The sequence below is a fragment of the Phacochoerus africanus genome, chromosome 7 (assembly GCF_016906955.1).
Source record: "Phacochoerus africanus isolate WHEZ1 chromosome 7, ROS_Pafr_v1, whole genome shotgun sequence".
NCBI classification, from domain to species: domain Eukaryota; kingdom Metazoa; phylum Chordata; class Mammalia; order Artiodactyla; family Suidae; genus Phacochoerus; species Phacochoerus africanus.
Window position 1 is genome coordinate 3,674,717 of NC_062550.1, and position 20,498 is coordinate 3,695,214.

Here is a 20,498-nt window from a genome sequence, read left to right on the forward strand (position 1 = left end):
TCTACAAGAATCTCAAGGAGGTCACAGGCTACCAGAAGGCTTCAGACCATAAAGAAAACAGTTCAGCAAGAACTAAGGAATGGGATCGTTGCCAAGACAAAGCCAGCCCCGCCTGGCCCCTCTTACAAAAGTGGGGCCCCCTCTTCAGGACTCCCACACGTGGGCCCCAGATTTCAAACGTCTCCTTCTCCAGCTGATGCGGATGCCTGACAACAGCTGGAGGGGCTGGGTCTGCAGGTCGGAGTCCGCCCGCTGCTGCTCCAGGCCTTCCGCTTCCTCCAACACCCAAGCTTCGACGAGCCAGGGAGACGGGCGCTCGCTCACCGCCCCTTAACGCCTCCGCACACGCACGAGGTCCAGAGCAGGTGTTAAAGCAGACCCGGTGCGTTCTGCCTACAGGGCCTGTAAGGAAGCCACCGTGGGATGAGGGGCGGAGCCTCCAAAGGGCCTCCCCAGTAACAGTAATAGACAGCAGCAGACTATTAGATGTTATTTCTGCATTTATATGTTCGGTATGATCTTTCCTTTTTTTTTCTTTTTGCCATTTCTAGGGCCGCTCCCATGGCATATGGAGGTTCCCAGGCTAGGGGTCCAATCGGGGCTACAGCTGCTGGCCTACACCACAGCCACAGCAACGCAGGATCCAAGCCACATGTGAAACCTACACCACAGCTCACGGCAACACTGGATCCTTAACCCACTGAGCGAGGCCAGGGATCGAAACCACAACCTCATGGTTCCTCGTCGGATTCTTTAACCACTGAGCCACGACAGGAACTCCTGATCCTTCCTTTTAAATAATGCGACGCCTCTTCCACAAAAAAACAAGCTCGTCTCTCTACGAGGGACAGAAAGGGGGGTGTGGGTCTTGAGAGAGAGCACACTCAACCTGCACCACGCGAAACCACGCTACGTGTCCTCCGGAGAGGAATTTCCACTTCGTTTACTGTAACAGGAACTGTACGTTCAGGAAACTAATGGTGACAGTTTGATTTATGGATTTTGACGTATTTCTTGAACGGGGATTACATTACAAAGAAGTGGAATTCTAAGCAAGCCCGCGCTTGCCTACACAGTCAATCTTCAAATCAAGACGCTGGGGTCCTGGGCGACGGGCTGCAGACAGAGGGACACTCACACACGGCCACTGGGCTGGGCCCTAGGCCTCAGCACACGCTCCCGACGGAGCCGGGACCGACGAGGCTCCCGACGCACAAAGCACGGCAGCTCTTCCCCAGACGGCAGCCGCAGAGACATCCCACTCCGAACACCGGTGCAGTCAAACCGAGGAGGAAAAAAATCCCGAGATTCTCATCCTCACGAACGTTCTCCCATTCGCTTTCGCTCTGCCTGCTCCCCAAGCCCCACCCACGGGAAAGGCGACATACACTCCGAAGACAGAACACGAGGGGTCCTTTAAACTTCCTAACTCCCCGTGAAACGCTGTCCGCAGCCTCCCTCGTAAATACGCGCATGCAGTGGTTAGGCACTGAGATGAGCTACCTCTGCTCATTTACACTGAGACCAGGGGTGGGGGTGGGGGTGGGGCAGGGGCCAGTGGTGCTAAAGCAGCACATCTACTCTGTCAGAGGCTTTCTAGAAGAATCCACCTTTGATCCTTCCAACCTCATAGGGTTAAGCGGAACCATTTGCATTTTATGCACGGAGAAGCCGAGATTCAGAGAGGCTGAGTCACTGGCCCAAAGGTACACAGCTAAAAGAGGGTGAAGCGACCGGGCAGGCCTGGGCTTCTCCGTGCCTTGTCTGGACGCTCTGCCCCATTTCGAGCTTTCGGTCGGCTGTAAGGCTTCCCCACAAGCATCACACCTATCTATGGGTCCGAATGTCACGAGCCCAGGGAAGACAGAGGAGCCAGTGCCGGGAGAACCCAATGCCAGGACATTTTCAAGAGCCCGCCTGGAATCCCCCAATTAGTCAGGCATGGAGTTACGGTGGCAAAGCTTCCTGCCAAAATGGGCCAAGGTGTGTCTGGGAAAGAGAGCAGATTAGCCATTATCATCCAGGAAGATCTAGCGAAAGGAGCTTCATGAAAGACTAACTATCAAGCGAGGAGCAAGGAAAAGTGGGGGTGATGGATGATGAGCAAGGAACCAGGCTTGCTAAAAAAATTCAATGACACCCAAACCAAATTTTGCACCTGCCATGGTTTTGCCAGTGGTCACTTTATGTATGTAAACTGTACGTACACACAGTATCAAACTAAAGCCTTCTGTATCAAAGAAACTAACAGTAAATAAACAAACAGTATCAAACTAAACAAACGGTATCAAACTAAAGTCTTAATTAAAACCAAGAGCATAGGTGCGCTACAACGGGCACCAGAATTAACACCCAGCAGTAGCTTTACACCTGGAGTTGGAAGACACCTAAAGCCGGCAGGGGAAGAGTCGATGTACAGGTATAGAGGCTTTCCTAAGAGCGGGGCCCCTCATGCAGGACCTTGAGTTCTCAAGGCCAAGTCAAGGTCAATGGGGTAAAGACCGCAGGCTGGGAACCCCACAGTGGGCTGGCGTAGACCAAGAAGGCAGATACATGCTGGCCTCGCCCGAGGACAGGGCCAAAGCCTTGCGACCCCAACGCCCTTTACCGCAGCACAAAGGAAACACTAGCTCACGCCTGCCGAGGTCATTTCTCTGTGGAACACTCGCTCACTCAATGAACTGGGTAACTATGAAGTCAGCCAGCACCGCTGCACGAAGCAGACGAACCCCCGCTAAGCACAACGACCTGAAGAAAATAATCAGGAAACAGCAACAATTTTTTTTTTAAGTTTCCTGATTTAATAGGCAAATGTGCTGCTTGAGATCCCTTTAAGTCGAAAGAGATCATTTTTTAAAAGGCTAAAGAGTTTGCCTGCTCAGGGCTCCTCATGTTCAAAGATGCAAAGCTGAAAGGTGCCCCTTTCCCTCCAAAAAAAAAAAAAGGCAGCTAAAAAATACTGGTATGAATGCTTAACAATTATAAATTTAGTCTAAAACTTTAATGGGAAAAAGTGAAATCAGATCTACAAAGCCTACTAGACTTTGGATTTTTTTTTTAAATTGTTTTAAATTATGTGCAAATATTATGCTATGCAGATGTCCTTACAGTCTAAAGACATAGATGTGGTTCAGTCAAAGAAAAAAAAAAGGCAAATTACAATAAGTCAGAATATACGCAAATATATGCTAAACATAAAAGACATTCAAAAATAATTACAGAACCCAGAATTCAGAGGAAACATTACCTTCCATTTGAAAACATTGTTTTATTTCGTCTTACTACATGCCTTTCTTCGCAAATATCATCATGACATTTTAGAGTAAAAGTGGGCTCCTTGGAGAGGAGGGCTGTGTCGTGTTTGCTTTACAGTTTCGGCGCCTAAATCTGTGCTCAGTATGAAGTGGACACTTAAAATATTTTAAAAGGAGTTCTCATTCAAGAAAAGCGTGTCCTGAAAGCTTACTGGGCAGCGGGTACCCTTTAGACGCGGGGGAGTCACGCCAAGGGTACATAAAGCGCCTCAATAAAAAACCTATCACCGAGATTTTTTAATACATGTAAGTGAAAGCCACCTCCACAACAGGCGGGGGGAACTGGCGCGGCCTACCATCTTTGCACGCTGAATTTTCCCACACAGAACGGGCTGCGTTTGAAAATGAAGTTAGGCCTGTAACGAAAGCTTTGCGGGGGCACATGTTTGAACACATGGGATCGGGCACAAGGGCGGGTGCCAGGGAATCGTCTCCATCAGGAGGACGAGGAGGCAGAGCTGAACAGCCACGAAACCTTCGGCAGAATGGATGCTGCAGCCAAAACGGCAGCTGGCCCACCTTTCGGAGCGAAAAAGCAGGCGGAGGGACTAGAGCACCTGCTTACCGATTCTGAAAAATGCATTTGGCGTTACCAAAAAAACAGCAAAAACCATGTCTGGTTTTTCTTGTAATGAAGCAATCACTTAAAGACTTTATAATAAAAAGGAATGTATATTCTGATTTTTTTTTTTTTGGTCTTTTTAGGGTTGCGCTCGCGGCATATGGAGGTTCCCAGGCGAGGGGTCGAATCGGAGCTGTAGCCGCTGGCCTACGCCAGGGCCACAGCAATGCCAGAACTGAGCCACGTCTAGGACCTACACCACAGCTCACAGCAACGCCGGATCCTTAACCCACTGAGCGAGGCCAGGGATGGAACCTGCGTCTGCACGGATGTGAGTCAGATTCATTTCCGCTGCGCCACAACGGGAACGCCTGGGTTTTTTTTTTTTTTTTGGATGTAATGTCCTGAAGATGCCAATTAAATCTAACTTTTCTATTGTGTCATTGAGGATCTCTGCTGCCTTACTGATTCTCTGTCTAGAGGCTCTGTCCACTGATGCGAGTTGGGCGCAAAAAGCACCTGTGACAACACGGAAGACTAGAGGATGGGGAAGGAAAAAGCAAACCACAGTCTCGCAGAGCAGCAGCCACGCGATGCTGCCTTCGTGTTCGCAGCATTAACACCTGTGTGTTTCTTACAACAGAAACCAAAATAAAACTCTCCATTTCAGGTCCACAAAGGTTTGGAAGGAAACGAACCACGGTGGATGGAGCAAGAAGGCACCAGGTGAACGGGGCCCACAGCACAAGGGAAGAATAGAGACGCCAAGTATTTCAGAACACCTCCACCCTGGGACTCGGTCAAGGGAAGCCTAGAGATTCCCTTACAGCTCCGGAAATACAACCACGCATCACGGGCACAGACTCAAGAGTGCAAGAGTCACGGAAGACGGACGGGGTCAAACAAATTTCTGAGCAGATTCTCAAGCTGCGGCCAGGCGACCTGCCCCTGGAGCACAGCCCAAAGGCACACGCAGAGAGGAAGCTTATGGCCCTTCCGTGAGGCCGGTGCCGGCAGCTCCCTGTTGGCATCGGGAAGGCTGCTCTTGCCACGGGCACCGGGGACCAAGTGGCTCACCTGCTCCTCCCCAGAGCGGCTTCTGTTGCAGTCACTGGATCTCCCTCCCAAGGTGACATTGGCTGCTGCAAAGCATGCAGCTGACGGTAGTTCCCATTCAATAAATGCTAGAGCTGGACCGCTCTTAATCCCACTCAGTCTCTCTGAGCCTCGGTTTTTTCATTTAGAAAAACGACACCATCTTTTCAGCCTTTTCCACCCAAGTGTCATAAGGCCCCAAAGAACGAAAGCAGACGAAAAGAACTTTGTAACAGGGAAAGGGCCCCATAACCAAAGGGGGTGCCATCCAGCAAGTGGGCACCGCACTCAGTGCAATGATGTCACACAGACAAGCAAAGAGACCCGGCTGGGCGGAAAAGGCTTCCGATCAAACCTCAGCGCCATCGGGTTCGTATGCAGAGATTCTAGGAAATGGGTGGACGTAACTCCGGGATTCGGGCTTGACCAAGCAAGGAGGGTCCCTGTATGCTTCTCGTGTGAGTGTCACCACGGGGGACACCTGTCTTATCCATCAGCACCAAGGAGCACCAAGGCTGGGACCATCGAAGTCTGATGAGTGGATGTGAGCAGCAAAAGCACGCCGGACTTGAACCAAGGATGGGCCCAAGGGTCCTGGCGAGCCTGGATTTTCCAGCCTCCAGCATCTTCGATCTCAAGTGATTGCGAAAAAGCCTATTTGCAACTGCTTCCTGGAAAGCTCCCAAATGAGAAGCGCAAGCTACAGGGGAGGGAGCACAGGCCCAGGAGCTCACAGCACACAAGTCCAAACTCTACTCGGGACTCTGCGGCTCAAAAACCAGTGGCTTCTCCCTCAGGTGTGGCCAGCAGCACCTGCTTTGCACGGCTCATGCAAAAATTAGAGCTGGTTATGCAAGCGGCTCTCTGAGCACGATGCTGGGACAGAGCAGACACTAAACAAATCATCAGTCCCTTTTCCCTCGGGGTGACGAATGAACTACTTTAGGCTCAATGATGCAAAAACCCCTCTGTTTTGTCTTTTGTTTTTTTTTTTTAAAGCTCTGCACCAGCGGCATATGGAAGTTCCCAGGCTAGGGGTCAAATCTGAGCTATAGCTGCTGGCCAAAACCACAGCTCACAGCAACGCCGGATCCTTAATCTACTGAGCGAGGCCAGGAATCAAACTCACATCCTCATGGATACTAGTCGGGTTTGTTAACCGCTGAGCCGCAATGGGAACTTCCCAGACCCCCCTCTTAACTCATATCTTTAGTCTTAGAGCAGAGAAAGGGCCAAATATCCCTTCAGGCCCCAATCTGCAGAGAAGTGGGCCAATCCATCCAGACAACACAACGAAAATGACCAGCAGGGTGACAAAGACGTGCTGCCTAATCATCCGATTCTCCAAAGCTCGAACTGAGTCAGCAGGTGCTAGCGAAGCCCCCTCCACAAGGAGCAAGCTCCCGTCTGTTACACCTGGACCGAATCAGGGTTTGGCTGCAAGACGGTGACCTTGCGTTAGAGTCTTTGGGAGGAGGGGAAAAAAAAAATCCCACAGGTAGTGCTTTCAGGTTCAGACTTTTTGTTGGCACAGGGAAACAGGGAGGAAGGAGAAAGAGAGGCCCTCTGCTACTCCACCTCCTCGAGCGCTTGCTCAGAGGTCAGCAGTGCGCTTGGGAACCGCACACGGGACGGCCACACCGCCGACGTCCCCGGAGCCCCAGCGCCTCCCCGCAGCAGCACGTGGCCTCCCTCTGTAGGTCCTCGCAGGGCAATCGGATCCTGGCTTCTGCGAGTTCGTTCCCCGGCCCGTGAAGGGTTACTCCACTTTGCTCCTCGGAGATGCCCACCCCAGGGAGCAGCCAAAGGTAGTTCAACCCCCTCATGGGTGCGTCCCAAGAAAGGCAGGCTTGGTCATTAAAAAGGTAAAGTGTTTTACACTCTACCAACTTTCTCTTACCAAAAAAAAAAAAAAAAAACAACAAAAAACAACCCATCATTCCAGTAATTTTCCAAGAGCGGATCAGCAGCCTTCCACTCGTACCTGATGCAGGGGAGGAGGCATCGGAATAAAACCCTGGCAAGACAGAAGCAGGCTCGTTCACCGGGAAACCTGGGGTCCACTTCCCCGGCCGTCTTTTTATCCCCCCCTCACATCATGGCAATAACTGGCCCTCATCTAGTCGGCACAAACGCAGCTTCTAAGGGCAGACCACGGAATTTTCAGAGATTTAATATTGACACCTTACGTGCATTTCAAAATAGCGGGAAGAAAAGCTTATGAGGTTGTTATCCGCACACGCAAGGCACAGAGGTCAGTTCAGGTTTGTTTTTTTCTGAAGAGCGCGATCCATAAAAACGGCGGGGTACTGAGAGTGCTTAAGTGTCTATTCTGGGTTTCCAAATGTCTAGGCTTCGCTTTTCCTTCGAGAATTCTCTACATAAACAGTGTGCTCATACGCACCGACTCAGGACACGCACTGACGGCTGAAAAGAAAGAGGACTCGCTCAAACACACGAGAGGCAAATACAGTGCGAAATGATAAAAATATGAACCCTGATAGACAGACAGGCCATTTTCTGTTCCTCTGCGGCCATACAGACACAAACCTGCACCTCAAGCTACTTTCTAAGCACCTCAGGGTTTCATGCTTTGGAAAGGGGACACATTCCAGATCCTAAACATGATATGCTATCTAAAGCTACACCTGTATGACACAGACGAAGGACTAGTCTTACCTTGTCTTGGTTCTCTTTATTCTTGTAACACAGGTTTCCGATCAGACGAATGAGATGAGACTTAAAGCCTTCAGCCACGTTAGTGATGTCGCCCTCTGCTTTTACGGAAGCACAGGGGCTGAAGATGCTCGTGCTATCACTGCCAGCTGCGTGAATCAGTCGCAAAAGATCTATAACAGAAGAAGACACTTCCTTTTCCATGGGAAAAAAAAAATCAGCGTTTGCTCCCAGAAGCAAATCTAATTACTGGGTGGATTAAAAGAAACGCAAAGTAGAGTAACGAAAGCATTCTTTTTACGATTGGGAGGCTCTTCGGCTTTTGCTTTAGAATTTTCATGACCCTGGTTGGAGGACATAGGCCAAAATGATAACCCAACTTGGGTTTTTTTTGGGGTTTGTTTTTGTTTTTGTTTTTGTTTTTGTTTTGCTTTTTAGGGCCTCACCTGCAGCATATGGAGGTTCCCAGGCTAGGGGCTGAATCGGAGCTATAGCGGCTGGCCTACACCACAGCCATAGCAAGAGCACTATAGCAAGAGCAAGGCCGGATCCGCTGGGCGAGGTCAGGGATGGAACCTGCATCCTCATGGATTCCAGTCGCGTTTGTTTTTGCTGTGCCACAACGGGAACTCCCCCAACTCGGACTTTGTATTTATCCACAAAGAAAAGTTAGCTAAAAATTTTCCACCATCTCTCCTAGGAAAAGGTTTCCAATTCCAATTTCTCCATGAAGGAACTCACGTGACAACTACAGTCAGCTGTGTCTAAAATGCCCTCCTATCTATCATGAGGCATATGACAGAAACCAAAAAGCATGGGACTTTTTTCCTCACTGTCCAGATGACCAGAAGGCAGCGTGCGTTCTCCATCCATCTACTCTGGCTACACTCAGAAGAAATAGCTGAACGCTGCTACACTCGATGAACTGTTCCAGGCAGCCTGTGAAAGCAGACAACCTTCCAGAAGTCTTCTAAGTGTTTCCACATGATCTAATTTAACCCTCTGAACAAAGTTATTCAAGGCAGGTCACTTTCCCAGCTTTATAATGAAGAAACTGGGCTCAGAGATTAGTTACTTGGCAGAGGTAGGCTGACAACCCATGTTTGCTCCAAAAGCATGCCCCTTCCACAATGATTCAGCCTCTCAGGTTTGTGAAGTCCTTTTTTTTTTTTTTTTCCTTTTAATGGCCACGCCCGAGGCACATGGAAATTCCCAGGCCAGGGATTGAATCCGAGCTCCAGCTGCAACCTACGCCACAGCTGCAGCAACACCAGATCCTTTAACCCACAGCATCTGGCGGGGGATCAAACATGCACCTGCACAGCGATCTGAGCAGCTGCAGTTGGATGCTTAACCCACGATGCCACAGCTCACTGCTCATTCATCGACCCATCTAGATAGAGATTCATCTTTCTGAGCATATGGGTCTCCAGATTAAGTATAATCTTTTTTTTTTTAAGAAAAAAATAGCAGACAGTGAAGAGCAACCATAGGCATGACTATCCACAAGGAACAGGTTGTACATGTATTATTTTGCAAACAGCTTTTTAGCAAAGATGGTACCATCAAGCAATGGCTTCCTGTTTACAACAGTTTTCTTATAAGAACTGAATACATAATTACTACGTGTAAGGCACTATTTATTCTTCACGTTCCATAGGGTAATTGGGAAAAATTTACTAACAAATACGGTCAAATTACAGTAATATAAAAATCGCCATCGGAGTTCCCGTCGTGGCGCAGTGGTTAACGAATCCGACTAGGAACCATGAGGTTGCGGGTTCGGTCCCTGGCCTTGCTCAGTGGGTTAAGGATCCGGTGTTGCCGTGAGCTGTGGTGTAGGTCGCAGACGCAGCTCAGATCCTGCGTTGCTGTGGCTGTGTTGTAGGCTGGTGGCTACAGCTCCGATTGGACCCCCAGCCTGGGAACCTCCAGATGCCGCAGGAGCGGCCCAAGAAAATGGCAAAAAACAAAAAACAAACGCCATCATCATAGAAACCCCACCACAACCATCATCACTGCAGCCGCTACAGATGGACCACCCTCTCCAGGGAGCTGTGTAATAGGCATGAATATCCCTATCTACTAACCAGGCATCATGGACAGCAGGTAAGCTGCCAAAGCCCGCGCTGTTACCCCAAAATGACGATTCCTTCCAAGAAAAAATGTTCCCCCCAAAATCTCAAAAAAGATACTAACACATTGAAAATCAAGGATCTGTGTTTGAACTTACACGACAGTACAACAGGTCAAAGATTTCCTCACTACAAATAATGACACGTGTGGTCTTTCACTCACCAATCACTCTTTCCAGCAAGCCAGGAAAAACCTGTAGATAGCCGAGCAGGTCGGTATTAGCAGTCATTTCACAGAGGACATCAAGAAGCCTAATTGTAGCCAGTGCCTCCTAAGAAGACAAAAAAAACCAAAAAAAAAAAAACATGACTTTGAAAGCAAGCTAAATGATTTAACAGTGAGAAATAACTGTAGAAACATGAAATCTCATATAAATATTCAAGAAATAAAAAATATTCCAGAGACAGTGCTTGTCACACATCTAAAAAGAGATACACCATCAAGAAACAGAAGTATTAAATACTCACAGGAACAACCTTTTTTTTTTTTGCTATTTCTTGGGCCGCTCCTGCGGCATATGGAGGTTCCCAGGCTAGGGGTCGAATCGGAGCTGTAGCCACCGGCCTACGCCAGAGCCACAGCAACGCGGGATCCGAGCCGCGTCTGTGACCTACACCACAGGTCACGGCAACGCCGGGTCGTTAACCCACTGAGCAAGGCCAGGGATTGAACCTGCAACCTCATGGTTCCTAGTCGGATTCGTTAACCACTGCACCACGAAGGGAACTCCAAGGAACAACCATTTTCACTACGAGCAGACATCTGCCAGGAAGAATGCAAGATTATGTGTCATTACGTGTCTTCTTGGAGCAAAGAGTCAGAAAAGTTCTTATTCAAGCAAAAATACCTTCCAACAATGGAATAAATGTTCAAAATTACTAGCTATGTACATAACATTTATGCAAATATTTTCTTTTGAATGTGTTCCCAGCAAGCAAGTTCTACTTTAACGATACAAACACCCCATGAAATACATTAATTTCTTGTCCACAGGAATCCTGTAAAATGCTGTGGGTGAAAGAACTCTGGCTGCAAGAACGTACATTATTTCTGGGTAAATACAAACCTATAGGCAGTATCTTAGTAGGTTGGAAAAGATAGCATTTGAAAACGTTCGTTCACGTAAGTACGAAATCAATTATTACCAAATAGACCACGTGCTGAAGAAACCACCAACCATGTACGGCATGGCTTTAGGCTGCCGAGAAATAAAATTGCATCTATTCTTTTATTTTTAGGGCGGCACCTGTGGCACACGGAAGTTCGGAGCTGCAGCTGCTGGCTGTGGCACCGCCAGCAGCAACGCGGGATCCGAGCCGCGTCTGCGAGCTGCACCACAGCCCACGGCCACACCAGATCCCTACCCCACCGAGCAGCGTCAGGGGTCGAACCCGCATCCTCGTGGATATTAGTTGGGTTCGATATCGCTGAGCCACAACGGGAACTCCATAAAATTTTAAAAGGCCATGTCTGCATTGATGATTTTTAACTTCCTTTTTAAAGCGCACATTATGTGACAAAGTGCAGTGGGTGACATCAGTGTAGGTCAGAAGGATAAGAGGCTTCAAGAGAAAATATAAATTACTTCCTTTTAAAAATTCTAAATATGTATTTATTATTCTCCAATTAGGAGGTAATATTTTAATGGCGTATTCTGAGATCTCAGAGAGCAAGAAACACCCATTCTCTTTTGGCATCTTTAATTTTGTCCAATAGCTTTCACTTGCTGCTTTAAAGAGTTAGGGGGAACTATTAGATTAGAAGTCTGAAATTAGTATGAACAGACGTGTTAATTACATGGTGAACAGACTCAAGCAAGTCCGTGAACTTGGCACGGCGTGGGCATCCGCTCGTGTTAACTGGGGAGCCGCCCGGATTATCATCACCTTCAGATGCCACTTCCCTGCCAAGAGACGGCTGACCGGCTGCGAGATCTGGGGCAGAACATACCAGATCACCCTGGACACCCCGTCATACCAGATAGCAAGGCCGCTGTCAGAGCCGCCTCGGATCCCGTCAGAAGGAATCAGAAACAACCTGAAGAGGCTCCCCCCGCCAGCAACAGCACACTGGGGCACGAGGAAGAATTACTGCTCAAACGGAGGGGAAACAAACCAAGCGGCTCATAAGCCATGACTTCATATAATGAATGAAGCGAAACTCAACAACTCATCGTCCTCGGACGAAGCCGCAGAACCAGCTCAAGACTCTGAAGGCTGATTATCGAAGAGGGGAAATCAAGTATTTATTCCGCTTTTCTTTTTTATTTGTACTTTTTTTTTTTTGGTCTTTTGTCTTTTTAGGGCTGCACCCGTGGCATATGGAGGTTCCCAGGCTAGGGGTCCAATCAGACCTGTAGCTGCCGGCCTACACCACAGCCACAGCAATGAAGGACCCAAGCCGAGTCTGTGACCTACACCACAGCTCACAGCAACACTGGATCCTTAACCCACGGAGCGAGGCCAGGGATCAAACCCGCAACCTCAAGGTTCCTAGTCGGATTCGTTAACCACTGCGCCACGACAGGAACTTCCATTATTCTGCTTTTCTTCATCAAGATGTACCTTGTATAACCAAGTCACTGATGAGGAAAAGTTTCTCTTCATAAAATATTCCAGCTAAAGAACATGGAAAGTGAATGACAGAGTCCAAACACCACCGCTGCACAACCCCAAAGAATTAATGGATCTGGGCAGTAATCATTAACAGCTGCTAACTTCACAAAAAACAACCAGACAGTACATGCCTCTGGATGAAAGTACTTATCACCAACAATGAAATATACTAAAAAGAAAAAAAAAAACAAAAAACTAATCCAACTCTGGACAAGCCTCTGGAAGGAACCACCATTCACAGAAAGTCAAGGAAAAAAAAGAGCACGTAAAACCCCACCACGGAGAGACACTCAGCAAAAACCAAACTGCAGGAAACTCCATGGACGAAACGATTCAGTTCAACAAATAACGACAGAGGAGGGACAAAAGGCTGGGAGGGGGAAGAGGAAAGGGAACCTATTTAAAGCAACCAGGAGGAGTTCCCATCGTGGCACAGCAGAAACGAATCCGACTAGGAACCATGAGGTTGCGGGTTCAATCCCTGGCCTCACCCAGAGGGTTAAGGATCCAACATCCCAGATGCGGCTCGGATCTGGCATTATTGCTCTGGCTGTGGCATAGGCCAGCAGCAACAGCTCCGATTGAACCCCTAGCCTGAGAGAACCTCCATAGGCCACGAGTTCGGCCCTAAAAAGACAAAAAAAAAAAAAAAAGGCAACCAGGAGTTCCCTGGTGGCCTAGTCATTGAGGATCTGGCATTGTCACTGCTGTGGTGCCAGTTGGATCCCTGGCCGAGCAACTTCCACATGCCACAGTTGTGGCTTAAAAAAAAAAAAAAAACAGGACACAGCAAGCAATGGAATTGCAATATATGGCCATTTCCTTACATCCTGATTCAAAGAAATCAACTTAAAAAAAAAAAACTCTTAGGCAATGGAGAATATTTGAATACTGTTTATTTGGTATTCAATTTTTATCGTTAGTTTTTTTCAGATGTGCTAATTATAATTCACTTACATAAGAAGACTCCTCATCTCTTACAGACACATATAAAATACTGACTGATGAAATACATGGGCGCTCTGTTTGAATCCAGAGCAACCAGCCTGAGAATGAGTGGGTTGTGGATGAAACGAGAATGTAAATGAAGCAGTTAAATGATGAAGCAGGTGATGGGGTTTCAAGACACTTTTTCTCTTAGTCTACATTTGAAATGTTTCATGATCAAAAGACCAAAATAAAATTAGGGGGGTGGGGAGTTCCCTTGTGGAACAGGGGGTTAAGGATCTCACTAGATGTCGCTGCTATGGCTCGGGTTGCTGCTGCAAAGCAGGTTCAATCTCTGGACCAGGAACTTCCACAGGCCGTGGGCACGACCCGAAAATTTAAAAAAAAAAAAAAAGTTTTTTAATAAAAAAATCAGGGGGTTGGAAGAGATGCTCTAAGTTTCCTTCCAGCTCTAAATTCTGTATCATCTCAAATAAACCCCAAGGAAAATTAATCCATCCTCACATAACACATCTCTACTTTTAATCATCAGAATTCTTTCATTAACGAAGTGTCTCTATAATGAGCAGCTGGAAACGAGTAATGAAACAACAGCCAGGAAAAATGACTCTCTTCAAAAATAAGAGCACTCAGCGAGACATGCTTTCAGTGTTTCTAAGTATTATAAAACTATAGTCATTACACCAGGCACTCGCAGGGGGAAAAAAGATGCAGGCAAATTACAGGAGCAAGATTTTGAAGTGGGTAAAAGAGAAGAACGAAGATTAGTCTACTGTCTAGATCAGCAGTTTGGGTTCCCTTTGCCATTCCGTGTCTCTGAGCTATTTTACAGCATTGTCAGTGGCAGAAAACTGACAATAAAAGGCAAATGATTCTTGTCAACAGAAATGTAGATGATTTCTGTCTGGCTGGAATGCAATTACTGCCGTGTGCACAGACCAGTTTCTGCATCGCTGTCAGTGCATTTCAGCATTCCTTTCTCGCACAGGAATTCTTCTCAGGGGAATTCTTTACCAGTGGACAGTATCTCCTTTATCGCATGTAAGCATGCACCTCTTTGAGTTCTTACCAGCTGTTAATATCCTACTGGTTTCCTCTGTAAAAGGTTAGAAATCCAGACATGGATCCAAAATTATATTAAGAATTCAACACACGATTTGGGCGGCATTAAGCTTAGCAGAAAGGATGAGATTATTCACTAAGTGATAATGATACAATAATTACCAGATAACATTTAGGGGACATTAGCTATGTACCAATTAGTATCCTAAATGATTACATTAAAACAGAAGTCATTTGGAGTTTCTCGTCATGGCTCAGTGGGTCACGAACCCGACTAGCATCCATGAGGACGCGGGTTTGATCCCTGGCCTCGCTCAGTGGGTTAAGGATCTGGCGTTGTCGTGAGCTGTGGTGTGGGGCGCAGACTCAGCTCAGAACCACTGCATTGCTGTGGTTCTGGCGTAGGCCGGAGGCCACAGCTCTGATTCGACCCCTGGCCTGGGAACCTCCATGTGCCGCTGGTATAGCCCGAAAAGACAAAAGGCAAATAAAAAAATAATTAAAAAAAAATAAAACATAATTCATTTTATAGGTAAAGAAACTGGGGCACAGAGAGGGTAAGTAAAATTCAAGATCCCACATCAGTAAGAGGAGAAATCCAGGTTCAAACCCAATCTCTCACTAAAGATTATAGAATCCTGGAGAGTTAAAAAACAAATAATGCACTTTTTTACTCAAAAATCAATTCCAGATTTATTAAAAACGCAAAGTACTGAAAGAACTAGACTATCAGGTGTGTATTTCCACAATCTAAGTGGAGATGATTTTACTAAATATGTAAAAAAAACTCAGAAGGGGAGTTCCCTTCGTGGCTCAGCAGTTAGCGATACCAACTAGGATTCATGAGGATGCAGGTTCGATCCCTGGCCTTACTCAGCGGGTTAAGGATCTGGCATTACCCTGAGCTGTGGTGCAGGTTGCAGATGAGGCTCAGATCCCATGCTGCTGTGCCTGTGGCTATGGCAGGCAGATGCGGCTCCACTTCAACCCCTAGCCTGGGAAGTTCCATGTGCCTCGGGTATGGCACGACATAAAGCTAAACTGACTCTTAAATCTTAAAAATTAAGCATGCTGGAACTGACAAAAATATACCCCAAACTGGAAACAAGAGTTACTATGAGAACCTTAGACTCATTGTATAAAGAAACACAAATAAAATCTCAGAATTTTTTGGTCTTTTTGTCTTTGCAGGGCCGCACCTGTGGCATATGGAGGTTCCCAGGCTAGGGGTCCAATCAGAGCTGCAGCTGCCAGCCTACACCACAGTCACAGCAACGTGGGATCTGAGACGCATCTGCGACCTACACCACAGCTCAAGGCAACGCCAGATCCCTCGTTGCTGTGGCTGTGATGTCGGCCGGCAGCGGCAGCTCATGGCAATGCTGGATCCTTAACCCACGGAGCGAGGCCAGGGATGGAACCCACGTCCTCATGGATGCTAGTCAGGTTTGCTAACCACTGCGCCATGACGGGAACTCCAAAATCTCAGAATTTTAAAGCCAAACAATTTTATAAATGACAAAGTAGATGCTATAAAACACCTATTTTCATTCTGATTTTTAGGTCCCAGCATCGAGAGAACTTTACTGGACATCCTGTCCTAAAACTATCACCAATGGGTAAAGGCAGCAGTTTGCTTGTAATCCAGCTGGAAGAGGCAAGAGTGGAAAACCCTGATGAGTGGCATTTGCTGCTTCCCATGGAACAAATACTTCCACCCTGGCTGATTCCAAGCTACCAGGAGCTGAACAACCAGCTCACGAATTTCTGAATATTCAATCACTGACCCTCAGAGGCTGGTAGGAACGAGCTCCAACACGTCACTGGGTTTATGGCAGCCTACTGGCAAACACACCATCAATTCCTAAGAACGACTATGGCTTTTTTATATGAAAAGATCACGTGTATACATTTATCGGCACGAGTCATGAATGCATAGATAGCGAATGTTCAAAAACTGAACATTTGGGCTTTTCCATTAAAAAACTATGTACAATTTTCTATCTATTACCATACAATCATTCTTCCTCCCTTTAAAGAAAAAACTGAAAAATGTAACTTCTCCTGGAGTTCCTGTCGTGGCGCAGTGAAAAGGAACCCAACGAGGAACCATGAGGTTGGGGGTTTGATCCCTGGCCTCGCTCAGTGGGTTAAGGATCCGGCGTTGTCATGGGCTGTGGTGTAGGCTGCAGATGTGGCTCAGATCTGCTGTGGCTGTGGCTGTGGCTGTGGTGTAGGCCGGCAGCTGTAGCTCCGACTGGACCTCTAGCCTGGGAACCTCCATGTGTCGTGTGTGTGCGGCCCTAAAAAAAGCAAAAAAAAAAACATATAACTTCTCCTGAACATAAAAAGTAACATAAGATAACTTCTTACAACATGAAAATCATCTACGCCATAAGTGCCTTGAAAAAATTTAAAACTGGTGATGTAACAGGTTCATTTTCTCTGTCTCCTGGAGAGTTCACTTTTAAAGCACAGCTCACTGCTCCTCCTGCTGGAAACAGACACAAATCTATCTCCAGGAACAAAAGCAGCCCGGGAGGAAGACTCTTCCTCTACCGCAGATATGAGATAAAATACTGACCCATCCGTGAGAGACCTACCACGGCCTGTACGACCCAGCACAGAAAACCAATAGCCAAGAACCTTGAAAGAAGTATTTTCCTGGAGTTCCTGTTGTGGTGCAGCAGAAACGAATCTACCTAGGATCCACGAGGTTGCAGGTTCGATCCCTGGCCTCGCTCAGCAGGTTAAGGATCCAGCGTTGCCGTGAGTGGTGGTGTGAGTCGCAGATGTGGCTCAGATCTGGTGTGGCTGCGGCTGTGGGGTAGGCCGGCAGCTGCAGCTCTGATTCGAGCCCTAGCCTGGGAACTTCCATATGCTGTGGGTGCAGCCCTAACAACCAACAAAAGAAGTATTTTCCCAAAGAAGGAAATCCACTTCCTCAGTAGAGCAGCGTAATCGTGGCCTACGATCACATAGGGCGCCCCGGGAAGTGCTGCGGCCCAGGGTCGGTGCTCCCCACCTTCCCTTGGCGGTGGGGTACAGCCAGTGGGCCTGCGAAGGGTGAGCCTGCCCCCCCACCCCCACCTATCTGCCCAAGTGACTCCCTCTCCTCCTCGATCCCACAGCACCGAGATAACCTCTCTCTTAGGTTTCTGAACTTCCTGAAATCAGCACTGCTGAGCTATAACATACACGCCATGAACGACATCCGTCTAGCGTGTAGAGCCGTGTCGGCGTACACAGCTACACAAAACACGGCTGACACCCAAAACGCTGCCCCCTCCCCTCGACAATCAATCCCAGCCCTCCACTTCCAGCCTGGGTGACACCCGATCCGATCCGCTTTGTGATCCAGAGGTTCCGGCCGCTGTGGCCTTTCACAGCCATGGAATCAGTACAGTCTCAGGCTATGTCCACTCTGTGTTTGCAAATCATCTCTCTGTGGTTACTCCAGAAGGACATTCTGGGAGTTCCCGTCGTGGCTCAGTGAACGGATCTGACTCGTAGCCATGAAGATGCGGGTTCCATCCCGGGCCTTGCTCAGCGGGTTGGAGATCTGGCGTTGCCGTGAGCTGTGCTGTAGGTCACATCCGTGGCGCGGATCCTGCAATGCTGCGGCTGTGGTGTAGGCCGGCAGCCATAGCTTCGATTCAACCCCTAGCCTGAGAACTTCCATGGGCCACAGGCGCGGCCCTAAAAAAAAAAAAGTGCATGCCTCTTTTATTATTATTATTATTATTATTATTATTATTATTATTATTACTATTATTTTAGAGCCACATGTGTGGCATATGGAAGCTCCCGGCCAGGGACTGAATGTGAGCCACAGTTGCAGCAACACCTTTAACCCACAACGCCAGGCCACGGATCAAATCTAAGCCTCCACAGTGACCTGAGCCACTGCAGTCAGGGTCTTAACCCACTGTGCCATAGCAGGAACTCCAAGGTACCGTCTTTTTTTTCAACCGCTGAGCAGTATTTGAGAGAAAGAACAATTCTACCTTTAAGACAGAAGGGAGGGAAGGAATAGACAAAAATAAAGAGAATTCCCAAGATAAACAGGAGAGAAACAGAATCACTGTATGCTAGTGTCCATGCTCTTAGCAAGGAAAAGACCCTAAGGGTTCTAGAGCAGGCACGGGGAGAATTTCTAAATGTACGAAGACAAAACTACAAAGACACTTTTTGTAACTCTTCTAAAACAAGGAAATGGGAGTTCCCTTGTGGCCTAGGAGGTTAAGGACCCAGCATTGCCACTGCAGCAGCTCCAGTCACGGCTGTGGCTTGGGTTCAGTCCCTGGCTTGGGAACTTCCACATGCCTCAGGCACAGCCAGAAAAAAGTAATAAATTAAAACTAAATTCAATTCAGAGTTCCCATTGTGGCTCAGTGGTAAGGAACCTGACTAGTATCCGTGAGGATGTAGGTTCGGTCCCCGGCCTTGCTCAGTGGGTTAAGGATCTGGCGTTGCTGCAAGCTGCGGTGTAGGTCACAGATTCAGCTTGGATCTGGCGTGGCTGTAGCTGTAGGTTGGCAGCTGCAGCTGATTCGACCCCTAGCCTGGGAACTTCCATAGGCCAAGGGTGTGGCCCTAGTTAAAAATAAATAAATAAGGATACTGCCTTAGCTTGGGCTGCTATAACAAAATACTACAGGCTGGGCGACTTATAAACACAGCATCTCTATCTCACGGCTCTGGAGGCTGAAGGGCCAAGACGAGGTGGCGGCATGGGACCGCTGACCTCACTGCGTCCTTACGGGCTGGAAGGGGAAAGGAGTCACTCCTGGGGGCTCTGCCCTCATAACCTGATCGCCTCCCAGAGGCCCCACCTCCGAACCCCATCACCTGAGGCACCAGGTGTCCGACGAGGATGTCTGGAGACAGGGCGCCCCCACCAGCGTTCCGTCCAAAGCAGAGCCATCACCTCAATGACAGGTTTAAAAGCTTTCTTCACGTCACGGGTTCTCCCTCTCAGCCAAGACCACGAACCCCGCGCTTACCTCGTCGTCGGTAGGCTGCTCGGCCGTCAGGTTTAGCACAGCCCTGCACTGATCCACAAAAGCGCCTGCCACCAACTCGGCATGGCTCAGGAACACAGGGACGTCGTCCTTGGTCAGGGGCTCCTCTCCCGCTATCTTGGCTATCGTGAGGTCCAAGAGGGCAACCCTGGACGATACCAAGGATGTGCGCGTGAGTATGGGGTGCACTGGACGACGCCAGACATACCCAGAGGCCGCCGTCAGAGAGGCTCTGATGTTTAAACCCCTTCTGTGTAATGCCCAGCTAGGGAAAACATGCTCTCCTTTTTTTGAATCCAGTTAATTTCGTCGATTACCTATTTTTCAAATCTTGATTTCTTTGGTGTGACGTGGCAACAGAAACAAACATCTTTTGGGTCCATTTCTTTGAGCCCTGGAACATGGCACATTTCAGAAATGCCTCCAATTACGCTGTCTAATGCCTCTACTATAACGGCGTGAAGTGAGGTGGGCTGGCAGTTAGTCCCCATTTACTGCTGAGCTAAGGGTTTTACACACGGTTGCTCTCTTCATCTACACGGAAAAGTGCCCAGGGGGCTGTCACTCCAAAGGGGATGAGGAGGAATGAGGACCAAGGCAGGTCATACCTGGGGGAAAGGACCCCAAAGCAGGCAGGTCTTGCATGAATGAGGGCTCCAGGCGGTGGGAGCAAGGCGGCCCAGCTGCCCCGGGAAGGCCCTGGGGGCCAGAGATGGACCACCTGCTGAAGGAGGTGTGGGAGCCGGCCCTAAAATAAAGTAGATTTCCCGCCTTCTTTACTTCCTGCAAACCCTCCATGGCTCAGCAGAGGCACCTCTACCCATTACTAGGTGATATTATAAGATGGGAGGTCTAGGGAGTTCCCATCGTGGCTCAGTGGTTAACAAACGCGACTAGCATCCATGAGGCTGCGGGTTCGATCCCTGGCCTCGCTCCGTGGGTTAAGGATCCGGCGTTGCCGGGAGCTGTGGTGTCGGTCGCAGACGTGGCTCAGATCCCACGTTGCTGTGGCTCTGGCATGGGCCAGAGGCTGCAGCTCCGATGAGACCCCTAGCCTGGGAGCCTC

General features: G+C 48.3%; 1 protein-coding gene across 2 annotated transcripts in view; it reads right to left on the reverse strand.

Annotated features, from left to right (window-relative positions):
• The window catches only part of ATXN10 (ataxin 10), a 160,071-nt gene that overhangs the window by 74,126 nt on the left and 65,447 nt on the right, over positions 1-20,498 (reverse strand). For both annotated transcript variants that reach the window (XM_047785989.1, XM_047785991.1), the window contains 3 exons: positions 19,415-19,580; positions 9,946-10,054; positions 7,651-7,820 (listed from right to left, as the gene is read on the reverse strand). In XM_047785989.1, the coding sequence (XP_047641945.1) occupies positions 7,651-7,820; positions 9,946-10,054; positions 19,415-19,580 (445 nt within the window). The remainder of the gene's footprint in view (positions 1-7,650; positions 7,821-9,945; positions 10,055-19,414; positions 19,581-20,498) is intronic.